This window comes from Macadamia integrifolia, chromosome 5 (genome assembly GCF_013358625.1).
Source record: "Macadamia integrifolia cultivar HAES 741 chromosome 5, SCU_Mint_v3, whole genome shotgun sequence".
Classification (NCBI taxonomy): Eukaryota; Viridiplantae; Streptophyta; class Magnoliopsida; order Proteales; family Proteaceae; genus Macadamia; species Macadamia integrifolia.
Window position 1 is genome coordinate 44,074,375 of NC_056561.1, and position 19,593 is coordinate 44,093,967.

General features: G+C 38.3%; 3 protein-coding genes across 4 annotated transcripts in view; all 3 read left to right on the forward strand.

Annotated features, from left to right (window-relative positions):
- The first annotated feature begins 331 nt into the window (after window positions 1–331).
- Window positions 332–8,429, forward strand: LOC122078998 (RING finger protein 10). Of its 2 annotated transcripts, none has more exons than XM_042645206.1 (9): window positions 332–676; window positions 1,235–1,281; window positions 1,617–2,984; window positions 3,413–3,501; window positions 3,793–3,895; window positions 3,977–4,081; window positions 5,678–5,786; window positions 7,799–7,975; window positions 8,085–8,429. In XM_042645206.1, the coding sequence occupies exons 1-9, from the start codon at window positions 442–444 to the stop codon at window positions 8,237–8,239; spliced, it is 2,388 nt and encodes a 795-aa protein (XP_042501140.1). In that variant the 5' UTR covers window positions 332–441; the 3' UTR covers window positions 8,240–8,429. The 2 variants fall into 2 exon arrangements, with proteins under 2 accessions (XP_042501140.1, XP_042501141.1); XM_042645207.1 differs by having other exon boundaries at window positions 332–655.
- Window positions 8,430–9,765: 1,336 nt separating this feature from the next.
- On the forward strand, window positions 9,766–12,464 carry LOC122078999. Its single transcript, XM_042645208.1, has 2 exons — window positions 9,766–11,798; window positions 11,908–12,464. Exons 1-2 carry the CDS (start codon window positions 11,567–11,569, stop codon window positions 12,060–12,062), a joined length of 387 nt encoding a protein of 128 aa, XP_042501142.1. The 5' UTR covers window positions 9,766–11,566; the 3' UTR covers window positions 12,063–12,464.
- A 663-nt stretch (window positions 12,465–13,127) lies between these two features.
- LOC122079513 (signal recognition particle subunit SRP68-like) overlaps window positions 13,128–19,593 on the forward strand; it is a 20,396-nt gene continuing 13,930 nt past the window's right edge. Inside the window, exons 1-7 of the mRNA XM_042646044.1 lie at window positions 13,128–13,269; window positions 13,435–13,536; window positions 13,633–13,699; window positions 13,829–13,939; window positions 14,127–14,322; window positions 18,273–18,358; window positions 18,654–18,849. Coding sequence (XP_042501978.1) covers window positions 13,440–13,536; window positions 13,633–13,699; window positions 13,829–13,939; window positions 14,127–14,322; window positions 18,273–18,358; window positions 18,654–18,849 — 753 coding nt within the window. The 5' untranslated portion in view covers window positions 13,128–13,269; window positions 13,435–13,439. The remainder of the gene's footprint in view (window positions 13,270–13,434; window positions 13,537–13,632; window positions 13,700–13,828; window positions 13,940–14,126; window positions 14,323–18,272; window positions 18,359–18,653; window positions 18,850–19,593) is intronic.

Genomic DNA, 19,593 nt, shown 5'->3' on the forward strand with positions numbered 1-19,593 from the left:
GCTTCAAGAAACAAGTAGAACACAACATGTTTACCAAACGGTATTTATGCCGTTTCTGTGTTTCTGAGAACAGAAAAATACAGAAACACGTTTCTGGTTACGTTATCAAACGGGCCCTTAGGGGCTGCCCGGAGACCCAGATAATCTTCTGATTTGACCCAGAAAAAAAAATAAAATTATTGCTTGATACACCGATATGACACCGATAATTGGGCCTTTCGGGTGGGGGTATTTTTGTCACTTCGGCGATTTGGCGTCCAATGAACTCTTTATTGGGTTTTCTCTCTCTCTTGATTCTTGAAGGCACGTACCGTCGAAGATGCCGTATATTATAATAAAATCGCCGTTTTCCTCTTGAAAGTTGAAAGGCCATTCTGTCTTGATTACCAGTTGTAGCTGTGGCTGAACACGATCTACTCTCCCGTTTCCTTGCATTCTTTCATGTCCATCTCGCCTACCTGCGCTAGAAGATCCACACCGACTTCATCTCAAGCTTTCTCTCAAGACCCTACTTTCGACCATGGACTCCTACCTCTACCTACGGTTTCACAACTCTCTGAATCTCCGATCTCTGTATCTAACGACACTCGAACCCTTGGAACCATGGAGATCGTCGGCGGTGAATATTCCTCCCGTCACCCCACCGGAGTCTCTGGTGAGGGCTTTGAATCCTCAGGTTTTTCCTCTTTACTCTTGCTGGATTTGGGTTTTGGTTTGGGTTTCTCTTTTACTTTGGATTTGTAAACTAAAACTACTTGATTTTTGGTTTAATTGGGTTTCGTTACATAATTTGTGGGACACGCGATGGGGAAGAAATGGAAAATCAGCTCGTGTAGTTTCCAAATGATTTAAGCGTCTAGACTCTCATTAATTTTGGAGGTTAGGGTTTTTATGTACTTGAATGTCAATTTAAAATTTTTCTTATTCGAATAACGCAGATTTTCCCTTCTTCTCCATTAGTCTGTGCATGTTGGTAACTCGAATATTTTGGATACGGGAGCTAGAAATTAGAGGGGTTAGGTTAATTCCTGAGTAAATTATACAGAACTGCGTACCATCGTGGAACTGAGAACCATTGAAAGGATTAGCAATCCTATATTAAGCATTTAGATAAATGAATACCTTTTGATTGCTTTTTCGTGACCTTTTTCCAATTTCACGTCATTGTCAATTCTTATTTGCCGCTTGACTTGGAATAGGAAATAATGCTCTTTATGCATTCATGGTTTTGCAGGTTCACTGGCTGAAGCTAAACCAGTTTCTGGTGAATCTTCCAAGAAGGTAATTTTCAGATTTTGTAATTAATTTCGAAGTCGTATCAATTTATTTATTTTAATTGCATTACTGGAGTTTTAACTCCATATCATCTTATGTGGTCCATACCACATATACTCTTTCTTGAAAAATATATGGAAGTCCCAGCATTGACTGCTGAATGTTAAAACCATGGTTGGGACTGTTGAATTTAAATCATAGCAATTCATAGTGTCTAATACATTTCGTTAGACATAGTTTGTCAGTCTCTTCATTTATTTTTGTATTTCATTACTTTGACTTGAAAAGAGTTGTTCCCTTCCTGATAATGACTTTGGAATTAAATATTTTCCTCCCTTCAGGTGACAAACTTTAGAACTCCAGATAGTAAGAGAAACTTGTCTCACCAGAACCATGGTGTAGGATCCTCTTCCCGCGGTAGCTCAGTTGTTCGGGGGAAATCTTCTCAATTGAGAGGTCATCAACGTGGATCTTCTCAACCCAATGGCCAACTGCCTGGAGCTAACTGTTGTAACCACAGTCCGCCAAGTAATGGATCTGTTGGTTTCCAAGGCACCTCTACACATTCAGCAGTGAGGAAAAACCAGATGATGAATGCTAATCATTTGTTAAATTTTCATTATGACCCTATTTCTCGTCCTCAACCAAGGATTCCTCCTCCAAGAAGGCAGCAGAAGATAAAGCCGTACAATAAAGATCTATTCATCCAGGCTAACTTCAAATTTGTCGTGTTGGATACTGGAAGCCATGACCTTGATTTGATGGATCCGGATAAAATGTTAGACTGGGAGGATGTTGTATGTGTAAGGTTCTTAACCCCATTTTCTGTGCAATGTCCAATTTGTTTGGAAAGCCCTCTGTGTCCTCAAATAACCTCATGTGGACATATATTCTGCTTCCCTTGTATCTTGAGGTACTTGATGATGGGTGAGGAGGATCATAAAGGAGACTGTTGGAAAAAGTGCCCCCTATGTTTTATGATGATATCTTCAAAGGACTTGTATACAATCTATATCGATAATGTGAAGCAGTATCATGATGGTGATCATGTGAAGTTTGTACTTCTAACAAGACCAAAGGATTCATTGATTCCCTCCCATAAAAATAAGTTAGGAAAGGAGGACTCCACATTATGCAGCAATGATGAACTGTGTGATTCTTTTTCCAAGTTCACTTTGGCATCAGATGTGGATCTGTCAGTCCGAGAAGCAAAATCAGAGCTAGATGGTTGGCTAGCCAGAGCAGAGTCAGGCCTGGTTGACGATCTGGAGAAGCTCCCATATGTTTGTGCAGCACTGGAACAGTTGGAGCAAAGAAAGAACTTTTGGAGTGTTCGCAGGGCTTGCAGCAGCAGTTCACCATTGAAAAAATCTGTTACCCCTAATTCTCGTTCCAATACCTGTAAATATGAGAAGACAGAATCTCTTGGATTTTTGACTGTGAATGCTGATTCTCCTGCTGATTCTGAAGCATTTGGACCTGCATCTGTAACACCTGTTGGTTTCAAGAATGAATTGAAATGGCCTGGAAGTTTAGATGCTGAGAACTTAGATGTAGAGGATTATTTGGTTCAAATTGCTGATATGCCTGAATCATCTGAAGGTCAAGAGAAGGAGTTGTCTTCGTCATATGATGAGAGTAATAATTCAAAAAGGCATTCATATGGCTCTAGGGATGTAAAGGAGAAGGATTCCTACACTTTCTACCAGGTTATTGAGATTCAACTTGCTGCTAACTTTTTAGATCCTTTAATTTTCAGATGCATGTTACTCGAGTTTAAAAAGTATCAGGATTAGGATTTATAGGTCTTGGGATGGTTATGAAGCTTTGGCTATTAGTCTATTCGCAAAATCTTTGCAACTATTTCATTTGTTTCTATATTTTTGTCTGAACTCTGAACTTCCATGTTGTCATACATACTTCACTTTGCTGCTCCAAATGAGCAGCATTTTCTTTCTAATTTGATATTCTTGTTAGCTATTTCTAAGCTAGTAAAGGTCTATAATCCTTGATCTACAGTTTTCTGTTCGTTGTTTTCTACAAACCTACAATATAGGTATTTTATTCCTTAAGGTTTAATTAAGATAGATTTGATCATGCTACAATTGCTTATGCTGTATTCACGTGTTCACTGCAGGTGGATGATGGTCAGCACCTCATTCTTCACCCATTAAACTTGAAATGTCTGTTGCATTATTATGGTGGTTATGATCTGCTTCCATCCAGGTGCGTGAGAACATTATTAATATCTAAAATCTAGATGATTGCAGTTACTGCTTAAAATAGGAAAGAAAGCTTGCACCTTCTTGCTGATATGGCCCCGTTTTTTCTCCTTGGATAAGTAATATGGCCCTTTATACCATACGACTACATCATTCTTTACTTTCTTAGCTGAGACTACCAAGCTTTAGTAATATGTGTGTCAGTGTGTGTGTGTGGGTGGCCGGGTGGGTGGGCTGGCTTATTCCTCCCCCTCCCCCTTTTTTTTTCCTCCTTACCCTCTTCGGTTATATGCAGAATTAGCGGAAAGATTTTGCAGTTGGAAAATGTGACTCAGTCGGAGGCCATGAGAAGGCGCTACCGTTACTTGAGTCATTTTTCCTTAACAACAACCTTTCAGGTACTTAGTTATTGTTGACTGCTTTAATTTTAAGTGTAAGAAGGTCATCATACTTATTACTTACCTTTAACACTATGGCAGCTTTGTGAAATTGATCTAAGTGAGATGTTGCCTCCGGATGCCCTATCTCCATTTAAAGATGAAATCAGGAAGCGCGAAAATCAGAGGAAGAGGATAGCCAAGAAGGTATTGATTCCTCCTTTTTTTCAACATTTATATTCTTTTTGTCTATCGTTACTGTAATTTTCTCCCTGTGTATGCCTGTCATGTTTCTTCTAACACCATTCATCCTTTAGTCTTTACCTTTCTTGCATTATTATCCTTATTATTGTCTTTAGAGAATAGGTCTATTGTGCTCCATTATATTATTTTTCCTATCTAGTAAAGATATTCATTTGCATTGCCCTAATTGAAGGGTAACTTCTTATATTTGTAAAGATGAAAAGAGATGGCCATAGAGGAGCAATCACTTCTTACCCCTTTGAAGAAATATATTTAAGACCCTAGCAAAAGGAAAATATAATGGAGTGCAACTTTATAGTCTTTTTCCTTCCCTGTTCCTATGTTTGTCACTCCTGTAGTTAACACCTTAGCGATCTTATTAGTATTGGTCAAACCCATCTCTTCTATTCTTCCTTTATGGAGGAAGGCTCCTACTGTAGTGGTGAACAAAATCTCTTCCTGAGTGGCTAGTTCTCATGTGGAGGTTTATTTGGTTGTTGTGACCATTGGATAGGGGTATACTCTGAGTTAGCCACAGTCAAATTTCATATCGCATCTCAACCGTGTGACACACCATGTATTCAACCTCTTCTATTTTAGCATTCTAAAGTTCCTCATCTCCCCACACCCCCCCCACCCCCCCAAAAAAAAAAATAATCAATCTAAGTTCAGATCTTTGACAAATGGTGAAGATTGACTGGTTGAAACTTAACATATGAGTGGAGGGTGATGTTATTGATGCCCACATGGCAGCTATTGTTTCCAGTGGTGGAAATTAACTCCCTTTATTATTTCCCTTGCCCACATTTAAAATTCTACCGTCATCCATCCCTGAAAGGACCTGCCTCTTATATTTTTGTCTGGAATGAAAAGAATTCATTCGGTGTATCACAGTTGTTGGATTCCTGAATATCAGACCATAAAATGGAATTCCAGGTATCTCAGGTATTAGACTCTGCTTCTTTTGATTTCTTGGCCTTTTACAACAGAATTTGTTCTATTGTTTTGGGAGAGCCATGGTAAAAGAAAAGGATAGAACAAGATTATTAGGAATGAGTATGGCAATTGGATTGGTTTGGAGTTGAGGTTTATCACTAACCCTGACCTGACCTGACCTGACCTAGGCAGTGAACGGAACAGAGTGGGTGGATGGAGGAAGATCAAGACTGTGTTGGGCTGAGGCAGGAGAAGATGTTAAGAAATTTTATGAGAAGATAGATTAGGCTATAAATGTGCAGGACTTTAATCAAAGTCACACTTGGCATAGTCCAAACTTTGCACAGGTTTACCAATCAAAAGCTGAACTCATTCCAGAACCCTGAGGGGAGGACTTGCTAAAGCCATTCTATTTGAGGTGGATGTGAAGTTTAACCTTTAATTTGTAGGGAAATCCTGACCTTAATTTACAAGGAAGCTCTTTTGGTATTGGCTAGTGAATTGGCCCCTCTGGGAATCCCACTGATGATCTGTTCAAAATTGATGCCGAGGGTCATAATCCTCTGATAGAATAAGCTAGTGTTCAGAAAATTTTTGTATCAAGAGGCTGCTCTTGTTTTGCAGGAGCTTGAAGAGAAAGTTAAAGCTGAAGCTGCTGCAATACATGCTATGCCCATACCAGTCGGGCTCTCCACTTATCATGATACTACGTACTCCATGGATGACTTCGAAGGTAATTATTTTCCTCCGATGCCAAAATTTGTTGAGTTTCTATGATTAGTACAATTATAGTGATTTGATCTTCTGGTTTCAGTCCAAGATTTGGATGTCTTATTATAATTTGCTCCCCCCCCAAAAAAAAAAAAAAATGACTAAATTCCTCAAAGCCATACTACTACTACTTAAACCAATGGCTTAGCTGTTCAAGGGTGGATGAGTTGGAGACCCTCCAGTGTTTTTTTACATATGGAAGCTGAAGTGCCTACCATGATGCGATCCCACGTCCAACACCCTTAAATTTGGATTACAATGGGCCCACAGATAACAAATAACTCAAATTTATTGCCTTGAAATTCAGGACTCACAACTCAAATTTATTGCCTTGAAATTCAGGACTCACAAATAAAGAGAAATAAGGTTAAATGGGTAACTGTAGACAATTTCTTGAGGAAAGGGTATTTTTGGGAGCTCACAACAGGATGGGGAAGGAATGAAATAAATTAAAGTTCAGGGTATTTGTGGAATTTGGGTAAATTTTATGTATATTGAAGGGAAGGTTGTCTTCTACCTTTGATAACAGACCAGCTGCAGCGGAGAGGTTCTGTGTCCAAGGAGAGGTCTTCCTTGCGAGAGGCCCAATTGATTTGGGGCTTGGACATGTGAATGGCAACAAAGGATGCTCTAAAACTCATGCATTAGCAAGTCCACACTTCCATCTTACTAACAGAATAGAACTCATGTTCTTGTAGATTCAGACCTGCAACTGGTCAGGGTTCTTACAATAGAGGAAACCTTACAGGTGGACGGGTCACCTAAGGAAAGGCTTCCTTTGACTTAAATCTCAGACCAAAAGGAATGTGAGCAGGGAGATTGAACCCACGATCAGAGGGACTGTTAGATCTCTGTGGAATAGGGTATCACATGAATCTGGAAATAACACAGGTACGGAAAACAGAAGAAAGAAGAAGAATAAGATGCCCCTATAGGACCAAGTAACTGTGCCCATACCAAGATTAAATTTTAGTGGTGCTTATTATGAGAACAGTAACTTCTGGGCTTCCAACACTTAAGTGTAGGAATTGTACAAGGGTTGAGTGCAATAGTAACTGGTCATCCTTTTTGAGTGCTCGGTGGATCAACTTTTTGTATACCTTGTGAGCTTTTCTTTAACAGGTACCTTCCCATCCTTTGAATAGATGTTTCCCTTGACTTCTCACAATGGTAAAAAACTATAATAATGATTAAAAATAAATAACCTTGGGTTCAATAAATTAATTCTTTATGCCATTACATGCTATCTAGAGCATTTTCTTGGTAAATTTATAAGCCTCGTGTCTTTTACCTTGAGTTCTACTTGGCTTTCCTCGTGTACTTAAAGACTTCCATTCAACGTTGGAAAGATGTAGGTTACTTGCACATTTCTTTTCATTAATCATCTGAACTGATAGATCTCTATAATCCTATCATGTCTTAGTTGTCCAAAATACACATAATCTTTAGTTACTACTTTAATTTTTCTTTCAGTCTAGTTACCTTTGAAACTGGAATGAAAGCAGTGGTACAACTAGCAGAGCAGCCTGCTGTAAAAGTCTAGTGCATTACTCTGGCTTGCTTCTAAAAGTAGAGCTCACTGCTTCTCGCCATAGCTGGTTGTTCTCGAAATGTTGATAATTTCATCTAGTTTAAATCCTGATAAGTGATGATTACTGTTTGCTGGGGAAATTCCTACCTTTTCGTAAGGCATCCAGGATATGACCTTATATTTTTAGGGCTTAATTTTGCGCTTTTAGGCGAAGATGACTCGACTCTTCAAACTATCCTTTCTGTATCATCCTTCTTAGGATGAGAAAGACCAAACCCCAATGAGTCCAGATTGTCTATACAAGATTTAAATTACACTGAAACCTGTGATTTCTCTTGCAAAGTTCACAATCAAGTAAGTCACTTCATTTCAATAAGATGGGGATTTGATGATTCATTTATTTAGCAAAGCTCCTTTTGATTTCTTTGTTCTTTCATCTGAAGCTTTGGGGAGTTCTTCTGTGGCATCAAGTCCTCCAGTTGTCGGTGAGGGGAAACGGTTCTCAGATGTAACGAGACTTGGTTTTGCTGCCGGATATGATTCCCCTTCCTTGAAAGTGGAGGAATGTACTGATAGTTTGAGTAACACATCAGTGATGGGAAATGCTTCTGGACTAACTGGTAATGCTTCTAACAAGTCATTTATTATGATGAATCCCAGTTCGTGGAATTAATGTTTTTCTTGTTCGTTACTTGTGTTTGATGGGAAGTTGTTATGGTATTGCTGCAGGTCCAAGGGGCACAGCTACACAGACATTTGCCAATATAATATCTGCAGCCAAATCTGCTGATAGCGTGGAAGTACCAAAAATGAATGGATTTGGAAAGAAGGGGAAAAAACCAAGTCGGGTCCTCCTCTCAACAGCAGGTGGTCGACGATACTGAAGAATGGTTGCATCATGGCTTTCATTGTTCCCTTCATGAGGCTTTTCTGTATCTTTTCATCTCCTACTTGAAGGCGTAACTTTGAGTATAGCCGTGTTTATGAAGAGCACATAAAGAGCAATTTGAGCTGTGTGGCTTTGTAGATACCTGAAAATAAAGAAGTAACTGAATATTTGATTTGAGCGTGACATTTTTAGTGGTTCTTTCCGTTGGGCTGAGGAATCAAAATTTGGTTTTTTTTTTTTTTCGTTGTAGTTTTTAATCATGATGGATCTTACAGTTGTTGAATTCAATGGGGGGAAAGAATTGTGTTTCAGAAGGCATTGAGATGCTGTTCAGACAGCAAAGGAGCTATCGCATTTCTGAACCTTGACTATTCTTTGCAATGTTCTTGAACCTCATGGTACATAGTCTGAGAGTGAACTATTTTTTCTCTTAAAGATGAAAGTTAAGCACAAATCGGGATCCAATAAGTCGAGGAAACTTTGAAGGATGTTATTCATACTAATAACAATAGATAAGATCTTGCCATACAATCATTGAATCACAAAATTAAACGATAAGGGTCGACGCATATCGTTCACCATCGACTGTGAAGAATTTGTTACTATTATATTTTTCCTGTATCTTTATTCCTGTAATTCCGATCACGAACACAATGGATCTTCTAGATTTCTCCCACTAGCTCCGTTAATGCTCTCTTGGTGATGGAACCCATAATGAGAATGACGTTAGGGTAGGAGGAAGACTTAGAGTCCTATTATATAAAGTTTTGCACCCTCCCATCAAAGTGTGTAAATTAGGGTAGGACTCTATTCCCTAATTTGACAAGGAGTGGGTTTCCTATTTAAAATCTAATTCTATGAGATTAGTATCGATCAATAACCTAATTGGTATAATATTCTTACAAACTTTTTCGATGGTATGCCTGTAGAGTATTTTTTAACTTCTCCGTTCAAGGGTCAATTCAGTCACGTTTTCATTTGCCAATAGAACATTTTTCATTTTTTATCATTCAGAGAATTTTTTTTTTTTATGGAACATATGCAGATTCAATCAGTGTCTTGTAATAAGAACAAGAGATCTTTCTCGATCAATCTCTTTGTTCAGTATTCTTTGAGAATTAGAATGTTCTCCCGGTTTTGGATCAATTGATGTTGGATCTTGACTTAGAACAGAGCGAGGGTAAGTGAGTGAGATAATTTTAATTCTAATTTCTTTTTTATATGGATTTTTTCCGATATGAAACTGGAAATGAAATTATTGGCTCTCAACGGACTTTGCAACGGCTGAGGCAAAGACTCAGGTAGTGCTTCTTCAACAGGGTTTTGAGGCACTTATGAACCTGAATTTGCTTGGTTCTGAACTAGTAACTCTTTTCTCTTTCCTTTGGAAGTGATCCGTTACGATACATACTGATCGGGACAACTCACTTTTTTGGCCGATACTTGTTTCTGTATCGGATACCGGCGGTACCATAATTGTGTCTCAACATATTTAACCAAAGTNTAAATTCAACAAAGCCATACTACTACTACTTAAACCAATGGCTTAGCTGTTCAAGGGTGGATGAGTTGGAGACCCTCCAGTGTTTTTTTACATATGGAAGCTGAAGTGCCTACCATGATGCGATCCCACGTCCAACACCCTTAAATTTGGATTACAATGGGCCCACAGATAACAAATAACTCAAATTTATTGCCTTGAAATTCAGGACTCACAACTCAAATTTATTGCCTTGAAATTCAGGACTCACAAACAAAGAGAAATAAGGTTAAATGGGTAACTGTAGACAATTTCTTGAGGAAAGGGGTATTTTTGGGAGCTCACAACAGGATGGGGAAGAAATGAAATAAATTAAAGTTCAGGGTATTTGTGGAATTTGGGTAAATTTTATGTATATTGAAGGGAAGGTTGTTTTCTACCTTTGATAACAGACCAGCTGCAGCGGAGAGGTTCTGTGTCAAAGGAGAGGTCTTCCTTGCGAGAGGCCCAATTGATTTGGGGCTTGGACATGTGAATGGCAACAAAGGATGCTCTAAAACTCATGTATTAGCAAGTCCACACTTCCATCTTACTAACAGAATAGAACTCATGTTCTTGTAGATTCAGACCTGCAACTGGTCAGGGTTCTTACAATAGAGGAAACCTTACGGGTGGATGGGTCACCTAAGGAAAGGCTTCCTTTGACTTAAATCTCAGACCAAAAGGAATGTGAGCAGGGAGATTGAACCCACGATCAGAGAGACTGTTAGATCTCTGTGGAATAGGGTATCACATGAATCTGGAAATAACACAGGTACGGGAAACAGAAGAAAGAAGAAGAATAAGATGCCCCTATAGGACCAAGTAACTGTGCCCATACCAAGATTAAATTTTAGTGGTGCTTATTATGAGAACAGTAACTTCTGGGCTTCCAACACTTGAGTGTAGGAATTGTACAAGGGCTGAGTGCAATAGTAACTGGTCGTCCTTTTTGAGTGCTCGGTGGATCAACTTTTTGTATACCTTGTGAGCTTTTCTTTAACAGGTACCTGCCCATCCTTTGAATAGATGTTTCCCTTGACTTCTCACAATGGTAAAAAACTATAATAATGATTAAAAATAAATAACCTTGGGTTCAATAAATTAATTCTTTATGCCATTACATGCTATCTAGAGCATTTTCTTGGTAAATTTATAAGCCTCGTGTCTTTTACCTTGAGTTCTACTTGGCTTTCCTCGTGTACTTAAAGACTTCCATTCAACGTTGGAAAGATGTAGGTTACTTGCACATTTCTTTTCATTAATCATCTGACCTGATAGATCTCTATAATCCTATCATGTCTTAGTTGTCCAAAATACACATAATCTTTAGTTACTACTTTAATTTTTCTTTCAGTCTAGTTACCTTTGAAACTGGAATGAAAGCAGTGGTACAACTAGCAGAGCAGCCTGCTGTAAAAGTCTAGTGCACTACTCTGGCTTGCTTCTAAAAGTAGAGCTCACTGCTTCTCGCCATAGCTGGTTGTTCTTGAAATGTTGATAATTTCATCTAGCTTAAATCTTGATAAGTGATAATTACTGTTTGCTGGGGAAAATCCTACCTTTTCATAAGGCATCCAGGATATGACCTTATATTTTTAGGGCTTAATTTTGCGCTTTTAGGCGAAGATGACTCGACTCTTCAAACTATCCTTTCTGTATCATCCTTCTTAGGATGAGAAAGACCAAAACCCAATGAGTCCAGATTGTCTATGCAAGATTTAAATTACACTGAAACCTGTGATTTCTCTTGCAATGTTCACAATCAAGTAAGTTACTGCATTTCAATAAGATGGGGATTTGATGATTCATTTACTTAGCAAAGCTCCTTTTGATTTCTTTGTTCTTTCATCTGAAGCTTTGGGGAGTTCTTCTGTGGCATCAAGTCCTCCAGTTGTCGGTGAGGGGAAACGGTTCTCAGATGTAACGAGACTTGGTTTTGCTGCCGGATATGATTCCCCTTCCTTGAAAGTGGAGGAATGTACTGATAGTTTGAGTAACACATCAGTGATGGGAAATGCTTCTGGACTAACTGGTAATGCTTCTAACAAGTCATTTATTATGATGAATCCCAGTTCGTGGAATTAATGTTTTTCTTGTTCGTTACTTGTGTTTGATGGGAAGTTGTTATGGTATTGCTGCAGGTCCAAGGGGCACAGCTACACAGACATTTGCCAATATAATATCTGCAGCCAAATCTGCTGATAGCGTGGAAGTACCAAAAATGAATGGATTTGGAAAGAAGGGGAAAAAACCAAGTCGGGTCCTCCTCTCAACAGCAGGTGGTCGACGATACTGAAGAATGGTTGCATCATGGCTTTCATTGTTCCCTTCATGAGGCTTTTCTGTATCTTTTCATCTCCTACTTGAAGGCGTAACTTTGAGTATAGCCGTGTTTATGAAGAGCACATAAAGAGCAATTTGAACTGTGTGGCTTTGTAGATACCTGAAAATAAAGAAGTAACTGAATATTTGATTTGAGCGTGACATTTTTAGTGGTTCTTTCCCTTGGGCTGAGGAATCAAAATTTGGTTTTTTTTTTTTTTTGGTTGTAGTTTTTAATCATGATGGATCTTTCAGTTGTTGAATTCAATGGGGGGAAAGAATTGTGTTTCAGAAGGCATTGAGATGCTGTTCAGACAGCAAAGGAGCTATCGCATTTCTGAACCTTGACTATTCTTTGCAATGTTCTTGAACCTCATAGTACATAGTCTGAGAGTGAACTATTTTTTCTCTTAAAGATGAAAGTTAAAGCACAAATCGGGATCCAATGAGTCGAGGAAACTTTTCCGATGGTATGCCTGTAGAGTATTTTTAAACTTCTCCGTTCCGAAAAGTAATAAGGATCAATTGAGTCACGTTTTCATTTTCCAATAGAACATTTTTCATTTTTTATCATTCAGAGAATTTTTGTTTTTTTTATGGAACATATGCAGATTCAATCAGTGTCTTATAATAAGAGCAAGAGATCTTTCTCGATCAATCTCTTTGTTCAGTATTCTTTGAGAATTAGAAAGTTCTCCCGGTTTTGGATCAATTGATGTTGGATCTTGACTTAGAACAGAGCGAGGGTAAGTGAGTGAGATAATTTTAATTCTAATTTCTTTTTTACATGGATTTTTTCCGATATGAAACTGGAAATGAAATTATTGGCTCTCAACGGACTTTGCAACGGCTGAGGCAAAGACTCAGGTAGTGCTTCTTCAACAGGGTTTTGAGGCACTTATGCACCTGAATTTGCTTGATTCTGAACTAGTAACTCTTTTCTCTTTCCTTTGGAAGTGATCCGTTACGATACATACTGATCGGGACAACTCACTTTTTTGGCCGATACTTGTTTCTGTATCGGATACCGGCGGTACCATAATTGTGTCTCAGCATATTTAACCAAAGTGGGAAGTTGAAGTTAGAAAAACTGTGAAACCAGAAATCAAATCCATCCTCTCCTCCTCGGTACGGCTGGACCCGGTGCCCTACTTCCCTTACTGGTTAGGTCCTCAAGCAAGGTAATACCTAATTCCTTTAAATCCTTATTAAATTTCCAGGATGGGCTTGGAGTTGGAGATCTATAAAAATGCCGGGATCTTAGAATGTGCTCGGATTTGCTTGAATGTTTGTTTGATTGATCGTCTTAATTTTTTTGGCGACTGATTTTATTGTTTACTGCAAAGGATTCATGGGGAAGACGAACGAGAATTCTGCTTCCACCATGGAGATTGACGATGAAAAATCGCAAGTTTCTGATCAGATCAATCCCAAGTTCTCTATAAATGGTTTACCTCTCCGACTCTTTTATGTTCCTTTTCTTTTTCCCCAGCCACAGGCCTCTCTAAATTTTGCATGCTTGACCTTATTTCTTCCGTTTACAGTGCTGCAGCTATTAAAATCTGCTCAGATGCAGCACGGATTGCGACATGGGGATTATACTCGTTATCGGTATCTGATTTTGTTTTTTTTTTTTCCTTGCGTTTAGTTTATCGTTATTCTGTTTCATTTTTGGAACCCTCATTGTTGAAGTTGTCTTAATTGGACTATTTTTCGCTTTTTAAATATTCTTTTTTGTAGGAGATACTGCACTGCACGACTAAGGAGGTTATACAAATCGCTGAAGTTCACTCATGGCCGTGCCAAATACACAAGGAGGGCGATAACTGAATCTACAGTGACGGAAGTGAGGTTTGTTGTACTGACTAGGCCTTCGGTTGGGTGTCCCCTCGCCCCCCTTAAAAAAATGGAAAACGTATATTTCTACTTGAAATTTGAAACGAAAGGATGTTTTATGTTTGAAAATGAACACAAGTTGAAATGCATGCATATAGATTCTCGTTGACATGATACGGCATTCTCTTTGGACTTGAAATAGGTTTCTTCATGTAGTCCTTTATACGGCAGAGAGAGCTTGGAGCCATGCCATGGAGAAAAGACAACTGCCAGATGGTCCAAATGCACGTCAAAGGATCTACTTGATTGGTAGGTTGAGGAAGGCTGTAAAATGGGCTACACTTTTTGCCCAATTGTGCGCCATCAAGGGAGATTCCAGAACCTCCCTAGAAGCGGAGGTGTGTACCAATGTGCTTTGGTTGTTTTGAGCCTTGTGTGTGATTCCTTCTCTTTTTTTACCCCCTTGTAGTCCTTATAAATTTATTTTATTCCATTATCAAGTCAACATATGTTCCTTTCATCTCATTTATTGTGCAGGTTTTCTTGAGTCTATTTTAAGGTTTTTAGCTACCTAGCGGCTTACAAATGTGGGTCATCCCTATTAAGGGGAAGAAAAAGGATTGTTTTTGCCGTAACGGGCTTTATTTCTTATTGTATTTCATGTTCCTTACATACAAGCAGATTTTTTATTTGAAATTGGTACCATAAAGCTGAAGTTTGTAGAAACTGGGATAGTGGAAAATTGTTCAGCTGGGCGGTTGATGACCCAAGCCAGACCTCTGGTGTATCTGTTTCCTGGCGAAATCTGTAATGACAACATATGGAGAGAAAAGGATAAAGAATATGGAAATTTTATGTAGGCACACTAAACATATACACAGACAAAAGAATGAGAGTATCTTCACAATACAGCCAATATAGGTAGTATTGCATCTAACTGTTGAAAACAGATTAAAAAAAAAAGTGTGTACCCAGTGCAGGAGGCTTCCACCACTGTGGGGTATGGGGAGTGTCATAGTAAGCAGCTTTACCCCCGGATTGCGGAGAGGCTGTTTTCGGACTTGAACCCGTCACCACTAAATAGCAATGTAGCAACCTTACCACTGCACCAAGCCCCACCCTCATAGATGAAAATAGATAGAAGTTACACTATCAAGGAAAAGATGCAAGATGTGATTTCATTAAGAAAGAAAGGACATAGGCGCACAAAATTACACATAACTAAGCATCGGTTTTGCATCTGTTGTACTGGCTTTGTCAAACCAATAGATTGCAATACATGATCGCTTGGTCATTATAGCATGATAAAATGATGCACTGCATCCCGGAATGTCTGTTTGGCAGACGTATTGACTGGTCAATGTCCTGAAGCTGATTATTGCTTAGAATATATGTGTGTTTTGTCCAGGTCTAATGTTCAACAAATGGCATTCGAATGCCAATTGGATGACCCATAAAAACACTGCTATAAAAGAAAGTGGACATTTGTCAAACAAGCATTTAGGTTTTGGCAAGAGGTGGGATGCTATATCATTTTGGTGTTCTGTTACATTCAAACTGATTAGGACTGTACTAGTCAAGCGTCATCCCCTTTTACTTTTGAACAAATTGACCAGTGTGATGATACTGCTTGCTTATTGTTATGACTAGGAAAATAATAGAAATTTTTTAATTATGCATTTTTTTTTTCCTGCAAATTAAATAACACTAAGAAATGGTAGGTTCTGCCAGTCTGGTAGGCATCTGGCTTCCGAAAGACATTGAAGAGATGGTGGGTACAGTGATAAATTCGTGTTGCCTTTAAGATTGCATGTGATTCTTGCATATGATGCAGTGTTGCTTCTGTTGTCTATGAACAAGGTAATTGTGTGCAAGAGATCTGCTTTTGCCAGTATGATGTAAAGCAATGTTTCAAGTAACCTAAGCCCAGATAGGATCTCAGATATAACCCAAATAGGTTCTGGTTTCAGACGTGATAACAGTATAAAAACAGTAACCAGCAGCAGGTAACAATAGTTTTAGAACACCCTTATAACCCCTAGCAATACCTAACAAAAATATTAGATAACCCAGCCAAAGGAATCAATGAACAGAGGCTATAAATTACCTCTCTCAGGCCAGAAATAGGGTTCAGGAATCTGAGAAATTACTACCTTCAAGAACCACAACAATAATTAATGAATGGAGATGAGATTACCATCGAATGGATTCATCGGGGGAAGGAGTTAACCATAGTTGTTATAGCGCCAAGGTGAACCAAGGCGGTGGAGGGCTATCTAAACGCTTAAGCGACAAGCCGCTCGCCTAAGCATTGCCAAGGCCCCTAAGTTGCCCAAGTGTTATTTTTTATTTTCCCTCTTTTCTAATATTATTTAGTATGTTACATATACCTTGTATCATCAAAATTCAACATTAAGCTACAACAAGTCATCAAAAATCAACATAAGCTACATTAAGTCATAAAAAAATCAACATTTAGAGCAATGTTCTTATTCGAATAAGTTTGACTGGTCAAATGATTTTATTCTTACATGAGACTTTTTGTCTACCAGCTTTTCAACAAGTCTAAGATTCCTTTATTTGACTTGTAATGACAAAGTTATGATCCGGGCAAAATTATTTTAAAGTGCATGAATGCTATTAAATTCGCCTGTGAAAATAGTTTTATGGATATCAAAACAAAATAAATATTTTGTTTTAATAATTTTTAACCATGATAAGATTTATGAAATTTTCAGAATTGAGAAAAAACCCCATCATTTGAACGTTGAGAATCGCCTCTACAATCAAAAATCCAGTTTCTGTTCTTGGACTGGGTGGTTGATTTTTTGTCATTTTAGAATTTGATTTTTAAACTATTTTTATTGGATTCAAATAGGCGGCATTTGCTTATTTGTGAATAATATCTGAAGGAGATGAAATAACACATTTACTTATATGATATTTGACATAAATAAGTGTTGCACCTTGTAGTAAAGAAGTTAGTGCAATAAGGCGACAATCGCCCAGACCCCAACTAGGCCGATTGGACGCCTATTCATTGCCTAGGCGACGCCTTGACAATATCAAACCAAACTAATGGATCAATCTGGAGTTCTATCTATACTTGATTTGGGGTTCAAATAAGGAGATTTATGGTATCATACACAGCAGACCTCAGAACATGCCCAAAGTCTAATCGTGTGGGGTTCCTTGTGAGGGGATTTGATCCTTAAAAGTTGGGCAGATTTTGATGACTATCACTAGAGATCTAAGGCCTCAAAGGTTTCAGTAAGAAAACCTTCAAACCAGAATCGCAGGAGGGGGGAATGGCTTCCCTTAGTCAGCAACAATATCCAGCAGCACTTGAACTCTTAATGGTGGCTTCAATGTGTAAACCAGCAGCTCCAACAGGGGGTTTCAATGGGTCTCAAATGACAGCAAATCAAACCCAGAATATGGGTATTGAACTATTGATTGAAGAGAAAAAGGGGAAGAAAATAGGAGACTATCTCAGTCTAGGGTATCTCACCGAAGGTCTCTCACCTCAGTGCATTGCACAGATTCTCTTTGCACAGAGCAAGCAACTTTTCATTCAATAAAATTGTCACAGAGGACTCTCAATTGTCCATTACATATATAGTGGCTATAGCCAGCAGTAAAAAAGGAAAGACAACATAATAGAAAGTCTTGAACTGCAAGTAACTAAGATCCTAGCTGTTAAATAAAACAGGAAAGTATCTAGTGGCAATATTGCAACAATAAAGGATTCTAACCAACTTGTGTCATTACAATAAAAGAAAATTCTACTTTCTAAAACTGGAATTAGAAACAAAATCTGATCCTCCTCCACCTGATATCCAACTGGGGCCCACAAAATCTTCATGAAATTATTCCCATGCAAGGCAACGATTATTTCTGAAATACCTCCCACACAAGCTGTCTATATGGGCCTGCACCACTGTTCATGTGTACACTGAACAGTGTTTTGGTCCTTTTCATGCTTCGATCTACATCATAGTAGCCAGTACTGATCCTATATTCACAACTTAAATTTGCTAATAGACCTTTGTAGACACTCATAATGTGTTGTTTATTTACAGATGTTTTTGTGTGAATGTTAATGTTCATTACATTTTCTGATCTCCTAACTCAAGTAAAGTAAGACCTTAGCCCAGCAGTTTGGGTTTCATGCTTTTGTGATTAATCTTGTTACTTTTTAAAATATTGTGTTTAATGAGGACATCAATGGAAGTACATTATTTTATTGTTCAATTTTGAAAGACATGGTGAATGGTTTTAATATACTGTTCTTATTTGGGTGTTAATGAAGTTACTTGGTGAGCAAGTTTTGATTTTCAATGTATAGGCCTATGCCAATTATATGAAGGGGACTTTGCTATTTGAACAAGATCAGAATTGGGACACTGCGTTGAATCATTTCAGGAATGCCAGGTCCATCCTGACTTCATTAATTTCCCATTGTTATCTTATTTTTTTGTTACACAATTCAAAAACATTCTCTCACCATGTCAAGAAAATTCCCGTACAATATTAAATTACTGTCTTTCATTAGTATCCTTCACCATGCCTCTTCATCTGGCTCATTCTGTCTTTCGAACCTGCTTATTCCAATTATTTTTTTAGTAAAATTGCCCCAAAGTGATTAGAGATAATTCTGTCACTTAGACTTGTTTTTTCTTATCGTTTTGGTGGAAATCGTCACTTGCTGACTTTGAGAGACTCGTAGGGCTGTTTATGAGGAACTTGGGAAATATGGTGAATTAGACAATCAAGTTTTGTGCCGTGAACGTGTTGAAGAGTTAGAACCAAGTATTCGGTACTGTCTACACAAAGTTGGTGAATCAAAGATACAGACTTCTGAGCTTTTAGATATTAGCAAAATTGAAGGACCTGGATTGGATCTTTTCAGAGCTAAATTGGAGGTGATCTTTTACTTGCAGCCTTAAATCTTAGATGCTGTCACTCAAGCTGTTTTGCTTTATTGATCACAAAAATTCGGATTCTGTGTTTTAATAGCTATCATTATTTTAATTTTATGGATGTGCTGATGCTGTTCAACACGTCAACATCAGTTTCTTGTTAGAGAGAAGTTATAGCTTGCTTTTAATGTCTTTAAAATGTCTTCCATGATGCTTCATGATATTCGTCTATATGCTTCTGTTTTCAAGATTTCATGTCTCTTTCAAAATTTATGTGATGCGGAACCGGATTCCAATAGACTGAAATCGGATCGCTTAGGGCCCACTTAACACTCAATAAAACAAAGGCAACACCCAATAACAATTATGTTGAAATAAAGCTTCAACTAAATGGCAGAATTGTAATTAAGCTGAAGTTATAAAGGGGGTGGCAGAATTGTAAATAACCAGATTAGTTAATGAGCTATTTGGGAGATGGGACCTAAAGGGAATTGACGATTATTGGATGGGGATAAATTAGGAAACACAATATGAGTTTAGGACATGAGAGAATTAAAGGCAAGGAGAAGGGCATAACTGGAAATCAGAATGCAAAAGAAATAAAGCAAACTCATGACTCTTTCTTCAATCCTGCGTCAGAACCAGAAAAGAGGGCAGCTTCGATACTTTTGATGGAGCTCTCTCACACCAGCATGGATAGACCTTGGGCTTGGAAGGAAGAATCGCAGCTCACAGGTCTTGTGATTC